A 27,020-nucleotide genomic window follows, 5' to 3' on the forward strand; every position below is an offset into this window, starting at 1 on the left:
GCCCCGCTGGGTTTCAGTACCAACCGGAAAGTGATGTTTGAATTAAGTCTCTGAGTGCTAAGCTAAAGAATTTGAAATATGCAGAAGGCTTGCTGAGATTTGCTTTTCTAATGCTTTCATCACTTGGGTATGCTGTGGCTAAATGCAGCCAACTCTTATTTATCTGAATATTTTAAAATGAAAAATGCTCTGTCAAAGACCTTTGAATCATCCTTTCTCTTGTCGGACCTGCCTTTTAGCCAGATCTCTGCTTCTTAGCACAAAGGGAGGGGGAGGAAAGAATGAAGATAAAACTAAAACTCACTTGCTTCATTCTTAGTCATGTCATAGGCAGAGATCAATATAAATTTTTAGAATCGAAATTAAATTGTTTTTAGCTAAAGCCTGTGTTAAAACATCGGCAAAGAATTGAGTAATTTAATTTTAAAATAAAGTATAAAGATTAAGGTAGTACAGAGTGCATTTCTGAACATAAAATGAACAACATTCAGAATTAGCTTTCAGAAAAAAGAATAACATGACAAAATATTATGTAATATGTTAACCAGTGTCTAAAGTATTTTTTTTTGAACTCTGAAGTACAAATGCAACAAATGAGTGTAATTGGAGTTGTGAAACACATATGAATTGTATTTATCCAGAATATGCTTTTGACCTTCTTACCCCTCAAAATCTCTATCATAAACTCCATAAAATATACATGTGATAGATTGAGAGAGACTTACAACTATTTCACACTTGCCTTCATGTTAAGGGAAATGGAGACCTTTTGCTACCAGAACTTAAAATTATGATGTGCCTATATGCAAAAGGCCCCAATTAACCTGCATATATCTGCCAAATCGGTTATTTATGGCTTTCTGTCCCCATGACTGTCTCACTAGTGCTCTTTAAAAGTGAAGCGATTGTTTAATTAAGGGATTAATTGTTTCCTAGTGTGAATTATTCACACATGATAAAATTTTTATCAATACATGATGTATCCAACCATATGCACAAGGGCTGAAAGTTGACTGGGTTAAGTGGAAAGATTGATTTGATTAGGAGATGGAACTGAAGACAAATTCTGCCCTTCATTTCCTGCTAACTTTTTGTAATAAGGCGATATGTGCATATATAATTTTTTTAAGATTCCAGTGCCTGGAAAAATACTCCTAAATTTGTCATTTTAATATTTATTGCTTTCTAAGAAACATTTTGCTATGATGAAAGTGAAAAATAAATACCCAGTGATAATGACATCTTATCTGTCATCTCATTTCATCCATGCAAAATTAACAGCCACAATGGAACCACCATCTGCCATTTAAATTCCTTCTGGAATCTGATATGCACAAATTATAAGAAAAATATGGAGAAAATGGTCCACTTATAAGGAAATAAAATTCAGTGTCTCAGTTTGGCCACAAATACTAGTACTTGGACCTGTGAAAAGGGTACTGTGGACTTGTAGACTGTAAGTGCTTCCTGGTTGTTATCCTATCTAATACAACAGATCTTTACTGTGTAACATCCGTGCACTACTCAGACCTTTGCTAGGTTCTGGTAAGTTACAGGGAGGAAGATAGGTTTTTCCTCTCAATATATGAGCAGTCTAATGTGATTTTTTTTCTAAGTTATTTTGATTTCAGGTAGATCAATCATTAAATTCATTAACTAGCTTTGAATCCCTTATTTCTGTTGAGTGCATACTCTCACCTTACATGTGAGAGAATTCCCAGTTCCATATTGCTTCTATTCTTTATGGTACTTTGCCGGCAGTTTTACCATCTTTATTCTCAGTGGTGTTACTAGTGCTAAAGATTATTTCAGAATTGTGGAAGTGATGTTATTCCATCCCAACAGAGTAAGAACCAGAAAATTATCCCACTTAAAATCACAATGTAGTATAATTCCTTATTGCAATTCTGTAACTATTTCACATGAGGCAAGGTGGCATATGAGGCATATAACTGAAATCATCCAAAGGGAGAATAAATTCAGAATACATTTTTTCTAGGCACTTAAGAGTGTGTCCAGTGGGACTCTGTGCTCATTGCTAGAAGTGAGCTGATTAGAAAATTTAAAAGATTTTTTAGAACAATAGATTCCCAAACATTCCTCAAGTGCGCTTAAAGTATGAAGGAGAAGGAAAATGGTAGCTGGAGGACAAGGACAGTCCTCAGTGTTACTTCTGATTGTTTATGTTAACACAATAATGGGAAATCTCAGCACATGGACCATTAAAAAACATTTAGCACTGATTTAAACATACACAATTAATGCTTGACAATGTTAGAGTGAAAAATAGGAGTCTTCCTCCAATGGATGTTACCTGTTAAATGGTAAGATGTTGTGTATGCACACACATTGGCACATATAGACTTGAGCATACATTGTTTAGGGATTAAGTCCCTAAATTCAAAATGGAAAAAAAACCTTTTAACTAGTAAGCATTGGATCTGTTTTTAAATTAAGTGCTTTTGAGAAATGAGCAATCACATGTACCATTGATCAATGACTCATTTTCCTTTTACAGGAACAGAAGTTTTTGTATTATTTTAATCAACTGTTTTGGCTTACTACTGTGAAGAAAACATTATTCTGAGAATACAACAGCTAAGCCTTTAGTAATCCCCCAACGTCTAGGCAATTCCATTTCTACTAAAAGTAAATTGAATATTTTCACCTTTCACTAAATCTTGAATTACATCCAGTTTAATTCTAGGCCCCCTTCTTTTTCTTATCCTCTCTCAAAGGTTCACTTACCACCTAAATGCCTCTATCTGCAAGCCGTGTTCCTCTAGTTTGCTCCTCTGCTTTGAGCTCCACACTTATATCCCACCTCGAGTCTCTGCTTGCATAGATAGTGCCCTGAGGGCAAGGTGTCAACTAAAGGATCTCAGTGAAGGTTCTACCATCCATTCCGTTTGACAACACCTCCATCCCCTTTATTCTATGTATCTAGTCTACTACTGAGTTATGTTTACTTTATTTATTGAATATTTTTTTAAATCCACACTCTTCTTTCCTTTTCTTTAGCCACTATTCTAGTCTGGGTCACCGTGATCTCCTGCTTAAATGCATCAATAGACTTCTCATTCATACCTTTCCTTCCCCTCAGACTCCTCTCCAATACTTTCTCTTTTTCTTAAAATATAAATCCATTAAGTTCACCCCATTCATAGAAGATTATTCGACAACTTCTCATTTCTCTTAACAAAATCCAGAAGACTCAGTGTGACCTGCAAGACTGGTACAGCTGCCTTGGCTATATGTGCTCCTGCTGAGCCTTGAATAATTGTCACCTGACACCCTCATGCAGTTAACTTCTGGATGTCTGTAGACCTGACCTCAATTGAAACTTCCATGGGAAAGTATCCCCTCGACATTAAACTGTTGTGGTACAGCAGAGCTGTCATTCCCAGCATTTTGCATAACTTGCAATTGTGCACTTCTATGATTATCGGTCAGTGTCTCGCAGGATTATAAGGACCATAAGGCTGAAGGCTGTGTCTGCTTTGCTCTCCAATGTTTTCCTAGATGTAGCAATGGAAAGCCTTTGGATTGAAAGACAACTTGAGCTGTTTGGAATTTGTCCTAAAAGTAATAGAATGCCTTTAAAGAGTTTTAAGCAGAGGAACAATGTGATCAAATGTCCACTCTGGGAGAATCACCTTGGATGAAGTATAGAGATATCCAAGCAATACTCCTGAAAAACAAAGTGAGACAGAGTCACAACAACTACCAGTCATCACCATTATTTCATCATTTCATTCTGTCCCTCCTCTGTAAGTCCAATGACAAGGGTTACACGTGAAACCTCTCAGACAAATGTTTGACTGTCAGCTGTTTATTTATTTGTACAGTATTGATTGGGCTCCTAAGTACATGCTTGACACCAGGAATAAAATATGAGCAGTGGTCTAGGCTCAAATGTGTATCTCTAGCTGATACATCCCACCTTAGTAGGAGAGATTATCCAGAGTAAAATCCAGTGTGAAGAGTACTACAATGAGAGTTTGAATAGAGTGCTACAACTCAAAGGAAGTTATAACTAAATCACTTCCCTGGAAGTGCCAGAAAAAGGCCTCCAAAAAGAAGTAGACTTTGAACTGGTAGGAAGAAAAGGGTTTCATCATGGAAAATTAGGTGAGGGGTCATTCTAAGTGGCTGGGACAGAATGTGCAGAGGTCCAGATCTGTAAAAGAGCATGGCCTATTGGGGAAGAGCTTTATTCTTGGATGCATGGAGACAGGTTTGGGAAGGTGGCAGGAAATGAGGAGAGGTATGTTGGAGTTATATTGTAAAGTGAATATTTATACTGCAAATTACAGTCTGCATATCAAGTTGAGGGGCATCAAAAGTCATTGGACACCTCTCAATGTCTTTGGTTTAAAAAATAGAACCTGAGAAAATAATTTATATTGAAATTCAAATAGTTTATTAGCAAAACAATGACTAACCCAGTAAGAGTAACAATCATCTCAAACCAGAAAAACAAAAGAATGATCATAATCCTGCCAGAGGTAGACTGGTTTTGTGCCTGTGAGGGAAGAGATAACCAGGGTCCCAGTGAGCTGCCCCAGACTAGTGAAATGCACAGTAGTGAGCCTGGCCACATCCTCATGCATGCTATACTATGATAAGTGTCTGAATTTGTGTTTTGCAGTTCCATGGAAAATGGGAGACCACCTGATCCTGCCGACTGGGCCGTGATGGATGTGGTCAATTATTTCCGAACAGCAGGATTTGAGGAACAAGCTCATGCTTTTCAGGAGCAGGTACCTAAGTCTAAAGAAACATGGCAAACATAATTCCCTCCCTTGTCACAGTGAGCAGAATGGGGTAAAGAGGAAGAGCACCAAAGAGCAGTGAGGCTTTAAGAAACTGAGGGTGAAGGAGAATGCAAGTGACAGATGAGTAATTCCTTCCCTCTACTATTGGCCTTAACACTCATTGAACTATTTCAGCAATGATAGAGTGCAGGATTTAGAATGATATTCTGGTTTTTCTTTAGTGTGTGACCCACCACAAGTTACTATAGCTCTCTAAGGGTTGATTTCACATCTAACATGAGGCTATCAACAAATAACTTTATAGGATGTTGTTGTAAGAACTAAAGGACAAGATATAAAAATTGCCTGACTGGTCTGGGCACACAGTGCTGATGCTCAAAAATGTGAATTCCTTTCCCTGAGATCCAGGGTTGGTTTTGGAAAGAGAGAGAGGGGGATAGGTGTTTCTCCTAATTGTCCAGGTGATTCACCACTCTATTTTCTTGGCTGAGCCAGCTCTACAGAGATGGTTCTCCAGGGGATTTGACCATGAAGAAGCAAATTGGGGGATGCATTTTGATTCACCCAGGTCAGCTCTGTAGGGAAACAAGAGTTCCTAATTCTCTATCAATGAGTGCTGCAGTTTTCTAGGTATTAACTTCATTTGTCTAACATTATAATATGGTTGAGGGAACTTCAAATTGCAGAATGTATCTGGCTGCTTCTTCCATGTCCCTTCAGCATTAGTAATTTCCAAGCTATTGGTTGTATGGCCTGAGTTTGGATGAAGTAATTTTTCTAATACCACATATTTTAATCTTGTCAACCACCATTTTCTCCAAACCTGAACCTTATACATATGTATTTCTTGCTAGTTTGGAAAATTTGCCAAAATAGAAATTTAAATCACTTTACACCCACCAGAAGAAGTAAAATTAGAAAGACCGATAGTACCAAATGTTCCCAAGGATGTGTAGCAACTAGAAATCTCCTACATTATTGTTAGGAGTATAAAATAAACACTCATACGTCTACCCCATGATCCAGCAATTTCACTTCTGGGTATTTACCCAAGGGAAGTGGGAACATATGTCTATAAAGAGATTTGTACAAAATTGTTCCTCGCAGCTTTTTTATAGTAGTCAAAAATTAGAAGCTTGGATGTACATCAATAGGAAATGAATGTAGGAACTATGATATGTTCTGTTCATACGATGGGATACTTCCCAGGAATAAAAAGGAATGAATTCCTGACATATACAACAGTTTGAATGAGTCTCAGAACACTACACTGAGTGACAGAAGTCTTATTCTATAAAAACAATGCTGAATGGGCCCATTTGTATTAAATTTCAGACCTGACAACAGAAAAAAAATTAATGGTTGCCTCTGGATAGTGTGAGTGGGAAATGATTAGGAAGAGCTATGAGGGTACTTTCTGGGTTGTTGATAGTCCTTGGATTATAAGTCACTGGATTGGTCGCTTCATATACTGTGGTGTATACGATGATTCATACTTGCACATTACGTAGTCTCTAAGTTCTATCTCCAAAAGAAAGTAATTATAAAAATGTTAGAGAACAGCATGGCATGATGTATTTGAGGGCAAGTGTACTGATATTTGTGACCTCCCTTTAAATGCATCCAAAATATAGATTAGATAATTAAATAGAGGTATGACTGCTTGGATAGCTATGTGAGAAAGTGAGTACAGAAAATATTTATTGTACAATCTAGGTGGTAGGAATATGTATGTTACTCTAAAACTATGGACAACTATTCTTTATGTCTGAAAATTTCTATAATGAAATTGTAGTGGAAACATAACAGCTCAAGTTGGAAATGGGGAAGATATCAGCTGGAACATATTTTACTTTGGTTTTTAATAATATAATGTCCACTTGTGTTATTGCAGTTGAATAGCTCTCTCTTAAAATTAAATTTAAATAATATTGTGAAAGGTTAACAAAAAAAAAAGAAACTTAGCTAATAGGGCTCTTGGCCAGATTCCCAGATGCCCAAAAGCTTTTTCAGATGGAGCTTTTGCTCAGACTCCCCTGAGGCAGATGTCCCAGACTGGGGGAAGTGTGCTCTCTGGGCCTTCCAGATTCTGTGTATGACCTCAGAGATGGTACTTCCCAGCTCTGAACTTGGCCCAGGAGCAAGACCTTTCTCCCACGGATGACATCATTCTGGCACTAGGAACACTGAGATGAAAAGAGGAACATTTCATTCAGAAATCCTACAGAGGGGAAATGAACATCTCCTTGCTACAGTGGTGAGTCTGCCAACTTGGGAGCTGAGAAATGAATTCCCAGAAGCCTGAAGTTTTGCAGTCCTGGTCCAGAAACTCAAGTTCCTTCATTCTTATGGAAGGGTAGCTGGGTGGGTGAAGTCTGTCATGATTATTCTCTGGAAATTATCCAGGTCTGAAATTTCTAAAATGTTCATTGCTTTTCCTCTTCTCATCAAAGGAAATAGAGGGCAAGGTAGGAGGGAGTCCCTGGTTAGGCTCAGGCTAGTAGGACAAGTCATTGCTGTGACGTTTATGAGGACTAAGAATTGTCCTGCTGCAGGTGCCCTCTCCCACATTAACCTGCTTCTTCCATCAGTCAGTCTCACTTCCAGAGTCTTCTTGGCAATGACTTCAACTAGGTGGCTTTCACTCACTAAATCCATCCTGACATGTCCACCCTAAACTCATGACCCTTCCAGGCACATTTCTAGATCATAGCCATGGAGATGCCATAAGAATGACCAGCCACAACCCACAGTCTTCTGAGGGAAAGTTCTTCCTTCCATTTGATAGAAACAGGGAAGGGACAGGGAGAAGTCACCAAACTATCTTTGCACAGAGACGATTCAGAAAGGGCAGTCCAGTTACCAGTGATGTGGGGAGCTTATTGTTGCATGGATGACTATTACAGACTGAATGATTGTGTCCCCCCAAACTCATATTTTGAAAACCTCATCCACAATGTGATGTTATTAGGAAGTAAGATTTTGGGGAGGTAATTAGGTTTAGATGAGGTCATAAGATTGGAGCTCCATAATAAGACTAGTGGCCTTCTGAGAACAGCCAGAGAGCTTGATATCCACCCCTGCCACCATGTGTGGATAAACAAAAAGGTAATTGGCCATCTGCAAGCCAGAAAGAGAGTCATCAGCAAGACAGCAATCATGCTGGTATCCTAATCTTAGGCTTCAAGCATCTAGAACTGCAGGAAATGAATTTCTATTGTTTATGCCACCCAATCTGTACTATCTTGTTAGAGCTCTCCGCACTAAGATACTGACACTGATGCCCAACAAGCCCACCATGTATGGTGGACAACTGCTTCCTGTTCTCACAAGCAAGCTGACTTTGAGAGGAGAATCTGTCTTCATGGTGTGGTTTCATTGTACGTTGCTGGGTACTCTGCTGTAGCAGCCACACTCAGATAACGCTTTCTAGCAGTATGATGACTATTTGCAAGATATTAGGCCACTGAGTGAGATTCTTCTGAAGGATAGGAATGGCATCCCCAGTTCCTAGGGTATGAAGAGGCAGCTGGATTAAGCTGATGACCTTTGCCTTACTTCCTTTTCCCTGTGTGACATCCTGCTGCCATGTAATGATTATGTCTATTAAGTTTCCCCCTGGCATATTTATCTCCATCAAGTTTTCTGGAAATCCTGGTTTGAACCTCATTCATGAGCCACAGTTTTAAGCCATAAGAACTAGCAAGAGGGAAGGTCTAAGCTCTTGCCCACTCAACCATCAATGACCCATTGTCAATAATGTGTGTGTTTTAGGCTATATTACTGTTCTGGTCAGACCTCTTTTATAACCAGTAATGTTGCTCCCCCTTGGGTTGGCACATAGGCTGTGTCACCAGAGATGCAGCTATTTACTGGCCCACTGGACTCACTAACAGTGCTCTAAAATGTTCCCTGGGTTGTGAAAGCAGGAAGCAGTGGGAACCTTTCCCAGAGAAGGCAGCGATTATAGCACCATCAGCACCATCTGCTTCCCACTGACACTATGGTGCAGTGGCTCTTTTCCCAGGTATCTTCTACCACATGGATAGTTGAAGCTTCAGTGGCGGATAGGGGTTGGTGTCATGACTCTGGCTTATTTCCTCCTAGTTTCCTCATGCTCACTGGATGATCCTGGATTGTGCCTCTCTAAAACTCAGATTTCTATAAAGTGAATATTTAGTTCAACAAACAAAATATTGTTCAAGTTTCTATATTAAAAGTCAAAGGTGTGATCATGGAACTGGTCCTTATGAAGTATGCTTATGGTGCCCAGTATAAAAACGATTTGAAGAATTATTTTGAATAGGTGGTAAGAAATTGGCACTTGTTTATAGATATGGGATGCTTGCTTTTCAAGAATCAAAGGTATCTCAGGAATTTCACTTTCCTAAGAGCTTTGGTTTTTAAGAAAGACAATTTTGACTTATTCAAAAGGATGTCCACCTTCCTCAGAGAGAACATTTATGATAAGATTTACTTTGTCAAACTCTGAAGGGTAAATTTGACAAAGTAAATCTCTATTGGCATCTATATTACAATGCTTTTAGATGCCAGTTAAAAAATTGTGGCATTCCAGTATAAACGAGACCATTCAAATTGGATCCGAGTCACAAAGACAATTCTCCCTGCTGTAGTGTAGTCACTTCATTTCTATGTCTGTATCTGTCTGACTCAATAGTCAGAATATATAAGAAGAAGGCAGAAGATAGAGAGCTGCCATTCAATCACTGTCATATAGTTCAGATTGTTCCCATGTTTTGTACCTATGAGTGAGTGACATCAGTAATTTTATATCTAGAACAATATATATGTCTGAGGTCATTTTTTTCTCTGAGTATCATGACAAAACAATATGCAGTACAAGGTGACAAATTAGTTTTAGTCTTTTACCTCCTTACTTCAAGCCACCTTAATATGAACAGTATTTTACTCTGAAATGCCCCAATGGTTAAGTCATTCATTTGAAACATGAAGATTGGAGTTTCTTTTCAGCTGGCTTACTGCTAACTTTGAGTAAATTTCTGGAGTCACTGAATTAATGAAGATAAATAAAATTTCTTATTGCTGCAAATTGCCAAGTCATACTGCCTACCTCAAAATGGAGTAGTTAGGTGAAAAGCCAATGAGAGCAGCGCTGAGCATATTATCCTAGTTCATGCCCTGGTTGAATTCAACTCTAGTGATTATAGATGGATATTTCTAATTAGACAGGGAAACATCCAGGTTTTATGGGGCCTTGAGTTTATGCAATTCTAAGATTCCACCTTTGAAAAATAAATTACAAAAGTATGACTACAAATTGTTAAACAGAAACTTGAGCTTCATTAAGTTCATAGTAAATCACCTCTGAATTAGGCCAATCAAAACCTCACAAATTGGAAATTAAGTACTTTATTAGCATTTAATAAATATCAGTAGTGAGACTATTCAAGGAGCTCTGATGCTTACTATGTCTTAATAAATGACAGCTATTGAAATGCTTAAAATATTTTATAACATAATAAACAAAGAATGTGGCAACTCAGACTCTGCTGATTTGCCTTTTCAGTCCATAAATATTTAGAAAAAATATTAACATAACAAGCAAACAGGTAAGGCTATGTATCAGTCAGTGCTTACTAGAAAAATAGATTTACTGGAAGATATACAAATATGTAAGAATTTACAAGATTGGCTTACGATGGCTGCCCAGAGTCAGGTGTGGAAGAGTGCAAACGGTCTGTCTGTGTGCTAGAGATACGAAGGATCCAGTAGAAGGCCTGGAGCTCACGGTAGTGTCCCATGCAAGTCCACATCAGGAGGCCAAAGGGTCTGCAATGGAAGGCTGAAAAGTGTACTGGAGGCTGAAGAGTCTGCACTGGAAGCCAGCAGAGGACATTCAAGGTGAAGGCAAAGGCTGGAGCCCCTCCAAAGAAATAGAAGCGAGATTTCCTCCTTTGTTTCCCTTTTATTCCTTTCAGATGACAAGCCACCCTAGGGTGGGTCTTCTGTCTTCAGTAGATTCCCACAGCCACACTCAGAACCATGCTGATCCAATTTAGTTGGATGTTTCTTACTCAAGTTGACACTATCAGTTAACCATCACAGGCTAACAGTTGGAAAGCAGCCAAAGAAGGTAATCATGGCCAACAGAGGGGGAAAATTTGCCAGGTCTCTTTCTCTGCTGTAGCTACGGGCTTAAACCCAATGTTCACAGGTGGGAGAGGGAGGAGGCTTTGATAACTGCCATGTTTCCAGATTGGGAGGTTGTAAAGTGATGCCATTAACCAGAACATATGTGGGAGGTAAGTTTTAAAAGAGATAATAGATTGGGGCCCACTAAATTTGAGGGCCTGTAAGACATCTAAGAGAAGCTATCTAGCAGACTCCTAAGGGGAAGAGTGAGGCCTAGAAACAGGTATGAGAGTCATCATCAGCCATGGTGGGTGGGGGAGAACAAGAGAGGCGTTTAGAAAGGGAAAGGGGCCAAGGGTGACACCCTGAGGAACACCAAAATTTTAATTGTTGAGAGAGAAAAGATAACTTCCAAAAACAACTGAGAAAATATAATCAGGGAAGTGGGGAGAGAATCAGTAATGAGAGGTTTTATAGAAACCGCTAAAGGGACCAAGTTCAAAATACCTCAAGAGGGTCAAGAGCAGTGAGGTATGGGACTGATGTGAAGTCTGCAAAAGTAATTGCAATGGTGTTGTTGAGGAGGAGTGTGGAGCCCAGGAGAGAGGAGGACCAAGTGGAGTGCAGGCCAGTGGGTGCGAGGTGGTAGCTGGAGGGTCATGCAGACACGCAGGCTCTTTCCTAAGAGAGGAGACAGCCAGACTTACAGACATGCAGGAAAGTAGCCAAAAGAGTTGAGTAGGTTAAAATGATGGGGAATTGAGGAAAGTTAAATGAAAAGGAATGAGATCAAACGAGTATGGAGGTCGAGTTCCATCCCCAGTACCAAGAAAAAGAAAGAGTATGGAGAAGCGAGGATAGAGAAATTGGAACTTTTGTGCATTGCTGGTGGCATTATAAAATGGTATAGCCACTGTGGAAAACAGTTGGGTAACTCTTCAAAAAGTTAAGCATGGAATTACCATATAACTCAGCATTTCCACCCAAAGGAATTCAGAAGAGGAGCTCAGATGCTTACTTGGTGCAGTGGCCTTTGCAGCATTATTCACAATAATCAAAGGTGGAGACAACTTAAGGGTCCATGAACAAATAAATAGGTAAGCAAGATATGGTGTACACATAAAATGGAATAAGCAGTTGTAAAAAGGAATGAAGTTCTGATGTTTGCTGAACAGGAGTGAACTTTGAAAACACCATGCTAAGTGAAATAAGCCAGACAAATACTATACAATTCCATTTATATGAAACAGCTAGCAACTTCATAGAGTAAATTGGAAGCTATCAGGGGGTGAAGGGAGGGAAGCGTTATTAATTAATGGGGATAGAGTTTCTGATTGAAGCGATAGAAATAATTTTAAAAGAGTGGTGATGAGTATGCCACATTATAATTGTAATCAATGCTATTGTATACTTAGAAATGGTCAACATGACATTTCACGTAATACATGTTTTACCACAATAAAATATTTTTAAATGTAATGTCAGCTATTATATTCCTAATGGTTCAATTTGATCAATAAAATATTCAAATATTTTAAAAAGAACACCAAAGAATTACTACTGAGTAAGACATGGATAAAAACGATATTTCTCAGTGTGTCTGTAAGGGTGATTGTGGACGAGATCAGCTTTGAATCAGTGGATTGAGTAAAGAAGGCTGCCCTCCTCAGTGTGGGTGGGCATAGCCAATCCATCAATGACCTTAGCAGAATGAAAAAGGCGGGAAAGGGCAAATTCACACTCGCTGTCTGACCTGGGACACATGTCCTCTCCTGCCCTCAGACACCAGTACTCCTGGTAGGTTCTCAGGCCTTCATACCCTGACTAGGACTTACTCTGTCTTCCCCACCACACCATTCTCAGGCCTTCAGACCTGGATTTAATTACACTGACAGCTCTCTCAGTTTCCCAACTTGCACCTTGGTTATATCTAACCAATATCCTATGGGTTCTGTTTCTTCCAAGAACCCTGACTGACACAACTTGTCTTCTGAGACATTAAGAGAGTTACTGACAGCTTCTGGGTTTGTTTTTTTTTAACTAAACAAAAAGCAAGGTCCTCTTCTAGAGTGGAGTGGTAAGAGTAGAGGTTTAGTAAGGAACCAGAGGAGAGTAGTAATGGCCACCAAGGAGCATAGGAGAAGCAGATGACTAAGGATAAATGAAAGAATTGCTGAGATATTGTACTGACTCTGCTGAGATTGGTAAACTGCAAATGTGAACTATTCCATCTTCATGGTTCTGTTTTGTTTTTATAGCTGCACTGAGTAGAGCAGTTAGAAAAGCTGGAGAACTAGACTTCTCCTGGATGGGCCATGGGGTATGTGGCCCTGGGCACAGTGCAAGCTAACGGCCTCAGAAGACTGTTTTAGAGGGCTAGGAGGAGAATAGCTCTCATGGTTAACCATAGAGTTTATACAAAAGAGCCTGACAGGGACTCACAACCCTGGGGAAAATGAAATAAAATGAAAAACCGGGTTTAACAAAAGTGAGGAGGGAGAGAGAGGACAGGATGTTGGACTTTTAGTGTCACAGAGGTAGGACTCTTCAGTAGATGACATCATAAAAGTAGATTCTAAAAGTGAAGGTGAAATTATAGCAATGATGTGTGTATTAGAGTAGACTAACTGATGTCACAAGTAGATGAAAACATGTACGGTAGCTTAACAACAGTAGTTTATTTCTTGCCCATGTAAATAACCCAAAGTGGCTGGTGGGAATGCCCTGCTTCACTGTAATTCAAAGCCCCAGGCTGTTGGGGTACTGTCATCTTCAGCTGGTAACCTTCAAGTTCATCTGGGCACTCAGATCAGTTGGTGCAAGGAAAAAGGGGAAAGAGGAGCCCACTGAGGTGGTTTTAGGGTGCAGGCCTGGAAGAGGTGCACTTGCACCCTTCACATTTCATTCTGCAGACTTAGTCACAGGCCACACAGGGCTGCAAACTAGATCAGGAAATGTGAAGTTGTATGTCCTGCAAAAACGGCAACAACCAGCAGTCCTGCTACACTGGGGCTCCCAAGCTCTTCATTTTTAAAGCATTTGCTGTTTTGGTGCTTCTATTTAGTTTGGTTCCTAAGTCCAGAAATACATTTCAGAAAAGGCTAACATTACCAGAACTGAAGAAGTCTTATCTGACAATACGTGGGAAGTCTTCATGTCTAATTGTATTCCCCCAACCTATCCTCTTTATAATCTACTTAGATTAGTTTCTGTGACCCAGTTTCTTCATTTGATTAAATGAGTTTTTATTCTTTTACCTGAATTAGAAATGTATACAGATTTTTTTATAATACAGCTCCTTTATCACTCACTTGGTGCCAATGGTGAATATTAAGTAGCACAGGGAAGCACTCCTGAACTCACTGAAGGCATGGGCCTTCACATAACCCAGAATGCATGGCGTTTCTGAATCAAGTGCAAGACTCGTCTAGCTTGTGATGAGGTAAAAACTTTTAAACCATACATATAGTTTCTCTCTGTTAGTAAGCCAATCAGCATTTATTTATTTGTTTACTTGTGTATCTTTTTTAAAAGCCTCCCTAAGATGTCTATTATTCACCCCAAGTTTTCCACCAATAGGAAAGCAAGGGAGGCAGACCTTCAGCTGAGTGTCACTGGCTTGGAACGCTGAGCTCATAGTCACTCCTCCCAGGGGACCGTGCAGTGTGAAGGTGTGGGTGGGCATGTGAAGGATCTCTACGGGAAAAGGAATTTCTCCCCTCCCCACCCCCCGAAGAAATTGCATCTCAAAAACCATGTGGCAAGAATCAACTGTGTGAACTTGAACAGTTCACCGTCTTCCTTTCCAATGTCATACGGAGATCCTTCAGAAAATAAACTGTGTATCTTGGTGAGGAAAGGCTGTTTGAAGAACCATGGTGAATTACTACAGAATACTGGGGGTATCTCAAGATGCTTCCTCCTCTGCCATCAGAAAGGCTTATCACCAGTTGGCTCTACAGGTACACCCTGACAAGAACCCCAAGAATAAGGAGGCAGCTGAGGAGAAATTCAAACAAGTAGCAGAGGCCTACAAGGTCTTGTGTAATGCCAAGAAGTGCAATGACTGTGACAGGGCCAGAAGGAACTGCACCCAAAGGGAAAACAGAGCAAATGGCAGGGATAAAAGTCATCTGGAGGAGGAACTGTACTTTAAGAGGCCACACCATGTCTTTAAGAATGTCTCTGAGGAGGATGAACCTTTCTCAGGAGATTATTTTTCTACTGGCCACATGGATAGGCCCAGGAGATCCCAATCCTCCTCCTTTGATGTGAACCCCATATTGGACTCAGGATTTTCCACTTTTGTAACCCTTGGCTGCAAATCAAGTCCCTCTATTTCAGAGACATGTGTACCCTTTGTAAGCAGTGGAATGGGAAGTTTCAGACTGGTCACCACTTGTAGCCAGATAGTGAATGGCAAGAGGGTTGTTACAAAGAAAGTTCTAGAAAATGTGATGGGGGGCAGACTGAAATGGAGAAAGAAAAACTATTTCATCAGATCCCTTCATGTCTTTGGTAAGAAGTTGGTGGCACATTCTTTACCAGGGACTTTCATATGAAACCGGTGTGTCTTGATGTTTATCAAAGGTAATTGGAGTCTGAGAGTGTGTTGAACTGGAATGGGCCGAATTCCGCTTAGTTAAGATCTCTCATTTCACTGAGGAGGGGAATTATGGGCCAAATATTAACACAAGAAACTAGTACACAGGAGAGTTCCACAACTGAGTCTTCTGATTCTAAGTTGAGCTCTCTGTCCCTTTCCCCTACACACTATTTGGTACAGTAGAAATCACCAACACAGACATGGCCTTCAGAGTCAGTTGCAGGGCTCTCCCTCAAAATCCCATTGACTTCCTTCTAGCTCTTCCCTGGCCTATGTTGTTGTTTCCCAGTTGCCTCTTTCATGGCTGCTCTTTTTCTCTCTCAGCCCCTTTCTCTTTGATTTTTGACTTCCCACTCCACCTGTCTTCAAATGCATTTTACACGGACCCTATGAAAATCAGGCTCAATTCGTTGTCATCATGAATTAGATATATGTAACAGAGAAAGAGAAATAATGAGTTAAGTTTTATTATTTTTGTTTTTTGCAGTACTGGAGCTAGGGGGCCTCTACCACTGAGCTACATCCTCATCCTCATCCTTTTTCTACATTTTTTGAGACAGGGTCTCCTTAAGTTGCCCAGATGGGACACAAACTTGGAACTCTTCTGTTTCAGTTTCCCTAAATTCTGGGATTACAGGCATGTGTCGCTCTGCCCAGCAGGAATAAGATATATATATAGCTCGTGTGCCAGTCAGGCTTGATAGTGAACTGCCCTGCATTAAGAGATTCCTAGAGAAGCAATTGGATTGTGAGGCCACTAACCTCATCAAGGAGTTAACAATGAGTTCATAGCTGAATGGACCATTAGAAAGTGGGACCTAGTTGGAGGGAGTGGGTCCTGGGGCCATGACCTGGGGGGCTATACCTGGTCTGTGGTCCCTTGGCCCCTTCTTCTCTGGCTCTGTCAATCTGCTCTGCTTTGCGACCACCATGAGTCAGGCACTTTTCCTCCATCGTTCCTTTCTGCCATGATGTTTCTGCTCTGGAGCCAGCTGACAGTGGACTGAAAGCACTGTGAGCCAAACCAAAATAAACCCTCCTTTAAGTTGTGTGTGTCCAGTACTTGGTCCCAGCAACAAAAATCTGACTAATACAGCTAGCATTTACTGAGTGCTCGGTAGATGTCTGGAATTCTCCTTCACATGTGTTATCTCAAAAACCCTTTAGGCAATGAAATTCAGTTGCTGCTTTTTCCCATCATCTAGATAAGGAAATGAGGCTTAAAGAGATTAAGGAACTTGCTCCAGGCCCCACCTAATAAGCAGTAAAATGGTGTGCTACCCTACTGCACATTCTTATCTACTGAACTATGACATTTAAGGATCCTACTCATTTATTTTTAAATCTAGGGTCTCGCCCTCATTGAAAATATAGATCTATCTTCTCTAAACCTTTCTTCAATGCCTGAGTACTTGCTGGAACTTATTAAGTAGGCAAACATTTTGGATTTTACGGCCTGACAGGAACTTGAAGGTGACTTTCACATGAAGACAGAATCACTGTGCCGAGTTTCACTAAAGCTAACAAATGATTGTTCATTTCCCAAGTTGTGAAATTATATTTTTGTTTTGACTTTAATCATGATTTACATAGAATGCAAAATCTTGGGATGTTTGTATAGCTGAAACTGGTCACACACCAACCCCTTTAAGCTATATTAATGAGCAGAGTGGGATCTGTTCCTTGTGGAAAGTTACTGATAGAGTCTGCAGTAGAATCACTGTCTTCCAGTTTCCAGTCCAGGCTCATTCCAGCACACCATGGCATGGCAAAATTTGGATTTCATTCACAATTGTAATCTTTTATTACAGTTTATTATGTGACAAATTAGCAGTTTTGTTGGGAGGGGGATTGAAGAATTGAACCCAGGGACACTCCACCAGCCTCCACTCCTTTTTCTCAATTTTTATTTTGAGAGAGGGTCTCACTAAATTGCCCAGGCTGGCCCCAAACTTGAAATCCACCTGCTTCAGCCTCTCAAATAGCTGGTATTACAAACATGTGTCGCCTCACCCCACTTAGCTTTTTTAATCAGGAACTTTTCTATATGTGTGATTTTCAGGACAAAGGTTTTATGTACTACTGAACACTTTATTCCTCGTAAAATTTTGGCACTTGAACAGGAACATGCCTACATCCTTCTGCAAAGGGCCAACAGAAAGCAAGAAGATGGATTTGGATTCAGAAAACATCTCATTTCTTTCAAAGCCCTTAAATTTCCACTTAGTAGTCACTGAGAGCCTCCTTTATGTCAAGCACTATGCTAGGTGCTTTATATCACTATGCTAGGTGCTTTATATCAAGTCATTCCCAGGCTTATTTCCATTTTACAAGTGAAGAGCTGAAGTTCAGGGAAGTTAAGTCCTTTACGCAAGGTCACACAGTAAGTTGTAGAGACGGGGCTCAGACTGCAGTTTGCCTGGCCTGAGCTCACATTTCTGTTCTGCTCTCTTCCACCCTCATACCTCTGAGCTGCCATGTTACTTCAACAACATGGCATATATTCTTTTTATAATGATGACATCCAGATGAAGCTTTCTTCTACCAGCTTTGGTGTGAGGTGGACTGCAGTGTCTGCACTGAACAAAGGGAAAATCAAATTGGAGTAGAAAATATGATTTGTCATTTTGTCTTATGTAAAACCCAAATTTCAGCACTTTCTACAAACAAAGTTGGCTTGTATCAGAAATCCTGAGTTGTGCAAGGACTTTTTGCCAGCAGACTTTTGCTTTAAATTCACTTTGAGTTAGTAAAGGAAGTTTTCTTGTCGTGCAGAAATGGAAGCAGTGTCCTCTCTTCCTGAAGCCTGTTTCAAATATGAAGAGGGCTAAGCATGGGCCAACAACAGCAAAAAAAAGATGGAGAAAGGAAGGCCTTTGCTGCTCAGTAAACATTCCCAGTCAGTATTCTTCCGGGTGCAGTTGCCTGTGACTCAGATTCCTGGGGCCTCACAATTTCTTCAGTTCTGCTGTTGTGGCCTCTGGGTGCCAGAAGCTCCGGGGTTCATTTTGGAAGTTGTGAGGCAAATCTCAAACATACAGGTTTCACTAATGGGTAGCCTTTAGGATTACTAATTGTGCGTGTGTGTGTGTGTGTGTGTGTGTGTGTGTGAGAGAGAGAGAGAGAGAGAGAGAGAGCATTTAAATATTAGAGAGTTTGTTCCTGTGTCCTTAAAATAATTTTCCACTCTTGCTCTATTGTGTTTTTAATCTGCTCTAGTTTTGAACAGTTCTCTCTCACACATTAATGTGAGATATTTTGTCTTCTAGTCACTGACAAAATAAATGCTTCCAAAAGTCATAGGCCAGTTTGAAGCAATCCTTTGTTGTGGTGTGGTTCGTGCTAGTAGGTGGTTGACAAGAGAAGTGGGGGCCACAGTCCTGCCTAGCACGGTGGAAGGAACAGTGACACACAATTTTATCACTCATAGCTCAGGGAACTTGTACAAGAGCAATTTCTCACAGAATCCTTTCAGAAACCCGATGTTCCCACATTACCAAGGAAGGAGACAGAAGAGGAAGGGAGTTGCCTGAAGAAGAAAGCGGTTTCTCTTAAGCCCTAACCTGATCCTATTTCTTCCACACTCTCAGGCATTCAAAGTGTTTTTTCTTACAGCCTGGAAAGGAACATGAAAGAGCCAGGGAGGAATGGCTTCCCTAGGAGGGAATCACAATTTTATGTACTTCCAGTTGTACATCACATGCCCCGGTCTGTTGCTCCAGGTTGGTGCAGGAGTGTGTGGGTAAAATCATGAACAACAGCTGGTCCATCTCCTAACCTCAAGTTTCCTGAGAGCCAGCTCAGGTTCTTAAGACACGTAAAGTTTCTACCATAAACAATAACAAAAATAAGGTAGCAGTCAGCATTCTCAGTACTTCCTTTCCAAAAATTTTAAAACGCTTTGTATATTTTCAGCCTTGTGCTTTTGTGAGAGGCCCATTTTTATTTTACCTCAAAGCTTTGTAATCTCCACAGTACCTGGAGTGAAGCACACCTGATCCTGTACCTGGTGGGGAATGGACTGTGAGCAGAACAGGGAAGGGATTTGCAGCTTCCAGGGACATACCCTTTTCTGTACAGTGTGCGGTCTTGAGGATCCCTTGAGAGTGATGTGATCAGGGTCCTCAATGTGGAGACGTTGATTTTCTGGTTGAAGTAGAATGATTCTATTTTCAAAAGAGTGAAAGGAATCTCCCAGAGGGTAAGTCATTTTATAGATGCTTGTTGTGATTGACAAGGTGCTTGGAAACCTAAGACTCTAAATCCATTGGACTGTCCAGGCAACACATATTTATTTCTCAGTATCCAGAGGGGCCAAAGGGGATTTTTTAAAAATTGGGTTTGAAAAAAGAAAAAATCAAGTTTGACTGTAGGCAGATGAGAGTTCAAATACTTTGCCACCCTTCCCTGACTCTCTGATTTTAAGTTAGGCTGGTTAACTTCTTGCTTGATCCCTGTTGCCTTGCCTATAAATAAGTAAAAATGATTTCTCCCCATCCTAATTTATAGTTTTTTTAGAAATTAGGCACAAAGAAAATCCTACATAAACTTTGATATATTTAATAAATGGAAACTGTTCTTGTTCCTTTTAGAAGCAACATCTTTGATCGATATGTTACCAACTGTAAATATCCTTAGGATTTACAGCTGTAAAGCTGCTGTTAGTTGAGTTGAGATACTACATTTACATTAAGGTATGACATTTGTGATGTGATCTTGAAAACAAGATCAATTATGGATTGTGTTTAACCTCTAAATAAAAGGGATGATCAAAATATACAGTGAATATTAAAAAAATTTTTTTTAATAATTGCAGTGCCAGACACATTCCTATTAATGCCCCTCAAAATACTCCCTCTTGATTCAGACACACTTCTCCCATCATTGCTGCCATTTTCTGAGGCAGTTCTGGAAGTCCTCTTCTGTGAGTGTCCTCACAAGGTGTGATCAAAAATACAATGAATGCTGCTCCCTAGTGCCATCCAACACAAAGACATGCTCATAAAAACATTACAGCGTGTACTCCTCCACCTTATTCACTAAATCTGGAACTGTGTGGCTCCTGTCTCTTCCCTAAAGTAAACATGGTCATGAAAGGTAAACATTTTTAATTGATTCAACAAGGTAGCCACAACAATGTAACTAAAGATACTTGTGAAAGAGGACTTCCAGAACTACTGCAGCTAGTGACAAGAATGATGAAATAAGTGTGTTCAAAGTAAGGTGAAGTATCTTGAAGGAGATTAACAATAATGTGTCTTTTACTGTAATAATTTTTTAAGTGTAAACATCCACCATATTTTTCAATCATACCTCATACAAGTAAAAGAAGATAAAAATAAAAGATTTCATTTTTTCCATTTTAACACTGCTATAAAAGTAATTTTGAGCTTCAGGACAACTGGTATAACTGTTGCCTTTGAACTTCCTTTTTCCTTCATTATCCTTGAGTTTTTGGACTTACATGTTTACTTTATTTTCTGTTTCCATTATAGGAAATTGATGGGAAATCCCTTCTATTGATGACAAGGAATGATGTGTTAACAGGACTTCAGTTAAAATTGGGGCCTGCTCTGAAAATCTATGAATATCATGTAAAGCCTCTCCAGACAAAGCATTTAAAGAACAACTCTTCATAATGCCATCAAATTGGGGTCTTAGGCCTCAAAAAATACGTGATGACATAATTTAGTTTCGTGTGATGAAACTTTGCAAATCAATACATACATACATACATATGTATATGTAAAAAATTTCAACCAAATGAAAAGTTATCCTATGGGATAAACTAGGCAATCCATCAGCTGACTTGAATTCAGCTAGGAGGAGCAAGGACCAGGCAAGCACAGAATGATTTTCCTTGTGGAATTTGCCAACTAGAACGATCTTTGCCACTACTAGATACCCCTCTCCACAAAAGCTTAAGGTCATAAGGATTTTCTTCATAGATTGCTTTCTCAAACATCTTTTGAAAGGAAACTTAAAGAAATGAGCATCTTTGACTTACAGACATAGAGTAAAAATAAGGAACCTTGGAGAGGGGGAGAAAAGAGAAAGGGATTGCTGTCTTGAATTCCTCTGCTCGGTAGAGTTTGTGTTACGTGGATGGAACTGCCAACACCCTTTTTATTGAGGGTACTCCACTTGACCTTATTAAGGTTTCACTGGGACATACTGGGATGTTTGAAATGAACATGCATCATGACCCCTTCAGGAACAGAATTGTAGCTCTGAAAAGAGAAACTTGCTGTGTACTGGGATAGCCATCCATACTCACCTAACTGTCACAGGGGTAATGGTATTTTCTGCATAGATTTGCTTACATTTGGTTCTTTGTTTCTAAAGAAAGCATTTTTTTACTTTATGGTTTGTATTTATAGTCATTTGTTTCTGAAAAAAATGTCAAGAGTTATAGATCAAAAAGCCTGTTACTGGTACAGAATATTTTTATATATATTCCTTCTTGATGCTGTGATATTTTTTAAATTATCCTATGCTTTGCTTGATTCCTGGCTTAAGTATTTGTTTTTAAGAACTTGAAAAAGTGGGCTTGCTACATCTCTGTTCAAAGAGACATTTGTTCAATATCTGTGTGTTGATACTTCGTCAAATTGGTGCTTTGTGATTGCAATAAAGCTTTGCTTCATTTTATTCCCAGTGTATCTTTGATTTTTTTCTTTGTGTCACTTCCTCAAGAACAAAGGATTGAGATAGCAAAGCCATGGAAAAAAATCAAGATTTTAAAAAGTCTTTAGATACATAATTATATAGATCTATATGTGAATTTATCTTCTTTGTAAACTGAATCATCCACATAATCTCATTTCTAATCTTACCCCCCTACCCAACAATTTCAGGTATAATTTTAGCTGAAGATTTTTTATTTTCCTATTAAGGCTATAATTTTTCTTAATTCTGATGAAAGCGATGACCCTTCCCTCTAGGCAAAAGTTCATATTCCCACAAAAAAGACCTTGCAAAGAGTTGATGAGACTCCCTGAGTTTTCCCTCTATTTTAGAGTGTGTCATAGTTCAGTCCCTGGTAGAGAGAATTTCTCTAAAGAATAGAAAATCTGAAGAATGAAAGAACATAGGAAATGGTATGGTGAGTGAGGGTCAAAAAGCTTCCAAATTATTTCAATTAGGGAGCTCATGGGATGCCTGGAACTGAAGTAGTGCTTTGTTTTGCACCGTAAATGGGAAAAGTGGTGACAAAAGAGACATTTTCTATTCCCCAATTCCCACTGTCTACTTAAGGCAGCAAGCACAAAATAAGTAAAAAGGCAGGCAGAGCACAGGTAAGTGCTAGGAACGATGGAGGCAAGAGCTGAGAGCTGCAGCTGATGGAGACCTGGCATGGGTTGGGAGGTTGTGGAAAGTGAAAGTGAAATGATGAACTTGGTTAGAACTTTTATAAAGGAATTTCCCACAGTACGTCAGTGATGATGTTTCACCTCTTGCTACCTCAAAGAGACAGCATGAGGAATGTCCGAACCTACTTTTGTGCATCCACTTTATATTTTTATTACTTTGGGATAATTTTGACTATGAGTGCTAGAAACTGCCTCCCTTGCCCCAACCAGGTAAAGTAAACATGATAGATGCCTTGTTATCTCTTATGTCAATGTCCAGAGGACATCGAATATCCAGGAGGACCAGGAGAGTATGGCTTTTCTTGATGTTAGGGACATAGGTTCCTCCTAGTGTTCCATGTTGCATGACATCCATTCCCAGAATCATTTCATGACCTAAAAGACTGCTTCTGCAATTACCATCACTGTATGAATTCCAACCAGCAAGGAAAAGAAATAAGAAAAGGAACAAACCTTCAAAGTCTCATTATTCTGTTGTTAAACTGAAAAACATTTGACCTAAACCTGCCTCTGTATGTGGGCGATAAAATTTGGCTCCAAGTGGTCTCTGGTATGTAGTGAACTACAACTTAGTGTAATGCACAAGCAAGTGTACTCCAACCCTAGAGCATACCCTTGAAACTAAGCAACTGAGCCTTAGCCAATCACAGTGGCCAACCCTTTAGCCAATCCCAAGTGGAAGGTTGCCAAATTATGCCCAAATAAGGCAACACTAAGCTGTACCAATTGATAATCATCTTTGTATGTCATTTCATGTCTTTGTGATTATAAAACTAGCTCACTACATTGTAAAGGGGGGGGGGTTCTAAACTATATTTGGACTACAGGACTGTCTGGTCCCAGAATCTTTTTCTTGCTCAAGTAAATTTTGTTAAACTTAACTGGTCCCACTTTTTCCTTTTAAAACTGTAAATAAGGGAGAAGGGATATTTAGGGTTAACTTGTACTTACTACTGTCAGTAGGCCACTAAACATTCAGAGTAAATGACTTTGAAAGTGTGTCTTCAGCTGTATTTTTCTCCAGATTGAGCTTGGGCTCTGCTAACTCAACTAAATTTCAGACCTGCACTTCTCTGTAAATTTTTGTTCAGGGCAAGGGGAAAGGAAAATAATTTAAAAGCAAACTGAAAAGTATAAAATGATTCCTTAGCCTCTGAGGACATCTTTCCAGCATCATCAGCAAGTTAAGGGTTGTTTGCTTTTCTCACAATAAAGACCTGTGGCTGGCAGGCCTGAGTGCCTTCACAATGACAGAAGGTGCTTTCATCCTTTTATCTAGGGGGAGAGCAGCATGATCCAAACAAGCTTGAGAGAGAGGCTTGATACTCAGCAGGTAGGCAGCCTTCCTCTCCAAACAGCTGTAAAAAACAGACAGGGTCTGACTCCTTTTCAGATCACGCTGGATTTCTATCAACATAGTCTTGGTCTGCAGTGGATAGCAAACACACGTGTCGTGCGGGAAAGCACTTCATGAATGTGTATGGAAGACGGGGCCAAGATGACAGTATATAGCAAAGGTTCATATGAGAGCTGACTAATGTTGAACTTGATTGAACCCAGACAGGATATCAGAAGGGATATAAGAAAGTATCTGCTGCTCCACTTTCTCTCCCCGTGCCACATCTGAGCCCTAAATTCAGATCCTACAAGTGAGATTTAATTTAAAGGTTAGATCACAAACTGGCCACTGTTTGGTGGAATCTAAACTGACGTGTTTTCCATTTAGCAATCCAGTATGTGTAGTATGTTCTAATGAGCATGAAAGTTCCTATTTGTTAGTATCTTCCATTCCTTGATGGTTACAACCAGCAACTTCACACATTTACATTAAGTACCTGGACTCTAAAGGCATTTGAATTTTAGATATCACTCATCCCCTGAGCAATACAAAGCAAACACACACACACACACACACACACACACACACACACACGAGTCTCCTTAGAATAAGTTAATTCAGGAACCAGAGACTGCAAATAGATTTAGTTGAAAAACGAGATGGCATATTGCATTATATCTGAGCATTGTTTTTGATCCTTGGTGGACATGATGATGAATATGAAGAAAAGGAGGTCAATGGTTGGCAATGTCTTCATTTGTTCTCAATAAATTTCCTACATGAATATAGATTTTTATCCCTCTGAGATTAGCATATGCCGTCAGGGGCACACATTGTCCTTTGGTCATATTAGTGGAGTATGTCTTTGGGGAATGTAATTTACCAAAGTTTACTGACCCACAGTCGCCCAAAACCACATCCATATTTGGAGACCAAATGCAAAAGGTACTTACTGATGGTGAATCATCTGCCTTTGACGATCCTTGCAAATGGGATCTGCAGGGGTCAGGTCTGGGCCCAGAGCCATTAAGTGTTTTCTGTAATGATTTGGAGGATGAAGTTAAATCTTCAAAGAGCTGAGTGCTGCAGGACAGATATGCCTCTTAGGAGAAAACTTGTTAATTTCTGCTTCTAAACCAGGAACAGAAGCCACAGGAAGCAGAGGGAGTGCATCGGGTGCATTAATGAATAGCTCGTTAGTTTCACGCTGTAGCTCTGTAGGCAATTAAATAGTCTGGGTACCATTTCTGGCCAGTTGTGGCAGTATTGTATAGAAAGAGAGAGATGAAAATGATCACGTCCAAGGTCACTCGGTGGCTGTGGCTGTGTGTGTCTTATAATCACTTGGAAGTGGGGAACCTCAGGGGACCATTGTGTGTAGCCCAGACTGGTGTCAACAATGGAAGACCCTGCAAGAGAATCCGGAGAAGTCCCTGGCTGCCCCCAAGGAGGGAGGTAAGCTGATATCTCTGTGCCTCCGATCAGGGAGTTCCTGTCTACGGTTGTCTTAAAGAAGAAATCAGGAAAGCTGGGATGCTAAGCCATCTGCAAATAGAAAATGCACCCTTCTTCACAGAACATGGGCTGGTCTACATCTTTATCACAGCAGAGGTGAGGGTAAGGTCAGCGAAGGAAGGTGTGAATAACACTGACTGTGCTTAGTACCTGTCGGGGATGCCTTGGCCCAGATAGCCAGATTACCAGCAACCAGTAAAGGGACAGATGCACCAAGATGTCCTGGGCTGTCACTCAGGTACCACCCCATGGGGCACCTTTGGTCACAGGGGTTAAAGACCCTAAACTTCCAGAAAAGTGAGGTAACACAAGTTTTATCAGAAGGGCCTCTAGCTCTGACATCTGTAAAATTTATTTGTAGCAAACATCTAAAGTTAAATGTCTTCTTTCTGCATCAAAGGCAGCAGAGCTCACTCAGTAAATTGTGTTTTGTATCCTTTTTTCAATAGATTTCATTCTATTTTTACATGCTGGGAAATGACTGACTTGACTGTAATACTATAAAACCATCCAGTTATAAACATCTTCAGGAAGAGTCAGGGGAACTCTTCAAACAGAGAGCAGTTCCTCCTTTTAAGAGTTATTGCTCAGGTTGGTGTTTTCTTTTCCAGACTTGAACCCAAAGACTCCATGTGAGACAGGCTGTGTGCAGTGGGTGAAAGCAGTGCATCAGGTGGAGCTGAGCTTCCCTCCGGCCCTGCCATTTACCTGCTGAGTGGTGGCCTCCTCTTTGCCTCAGTACTTCCTCTCTTCCTTCACGCAGACACAGCCAAGTAGCACAAGCTGATCACTGCCCAGAAAAATTATAATGTGAGCCATGTGCATCATTTTAAGATTTCTGGTAGCCATATTTTAAAAAAGAAAAAGGAAATAGGACCAGGAAAATGATTGAATAATTTCAATAATATGACTTTTATGCTCATAAATCCAAAATATTTTAATATATAATTGACATAAAATTAATGAAACACTTCATAATATTTTAAAGTTTTTTCTTTTGAAATCCAATGTGTATTTTATACTTACAGCACATCTCAATTAGGTAATGTATAAAAATGCCCCCAAACCAATAATTGAAACAAGATAGAATTTCCTGATTATATATATGACTTCTGAAGGTCAGTGGTCCAGAGTTGGTATGTCTACTCCATAATGGTTAGGCCCCAGTCTTAACACAAATTACTCCATCGTCCCAACACATAGCTTCCTATATGGCCTAAGATGGCTGCTTGGACATCAGCCATCATAACTGTACTCCAGCCAAGAAGAAGCTGTAAAGAAAAGCACTTGTTATG

At 39.9% G+C, this 27,020-nt stretch overlaps 1 protein-coding gene and 1 pseudogene across 6 annotated transcripts in view; both read left to right on the plus strand.

Moving 5' to 3' along the window:
* Samd13 (sterile alpha motif domain containing 13) overlaps positions 1–22,149 on the plus strand; it is a 44,297-nt gene extending 22,148 nt beyond the window's left edge. For 3 of the 6 annotated variants that reach the window (XM_087212983.1, XM_004841373.4, XM_087212985.1), the window contains 2 exons: positions 4,652–4,763; positions 20,994–22,149. In XM_087212983.1, coding sequence (XP_087069109.1) covers positions 4,652–4,763; positions 20,994–21,137 — 256 coding nt within the window. In that variant the 3' untranslated portion in view covers positions 21,138–22,149. The other 3 variants (XR_015451956.1, XM_087212986.1, XM_087212984.1) reach the window with 3 other exon arrangements.
* On the plus strand, positions 12,000–20,084 carry LOC147827624 (dnaJ homolog subfamily B member 6-like; annotated as a pseudogene).
* Positions 22,150–27,020: the final 4,871 nt, after the last annotated feature.

This window comes from Heterocephalus glaber, unplaced genomic scaffold (genome assembly GCF_053883595.1).
Source record: "Heterocephalus glaber isolate CG9 unplaced genomic scaffold, H.glaber_assembly_v1.0 deba00001442, whole genome shotgun sequence".
Lineage (NCBI taxonomy): Eukaryota > Metazoa > Chordata > Mammalia > Rodentia > Bathyergidae > Heterocephalus > Heterocephalus glaber.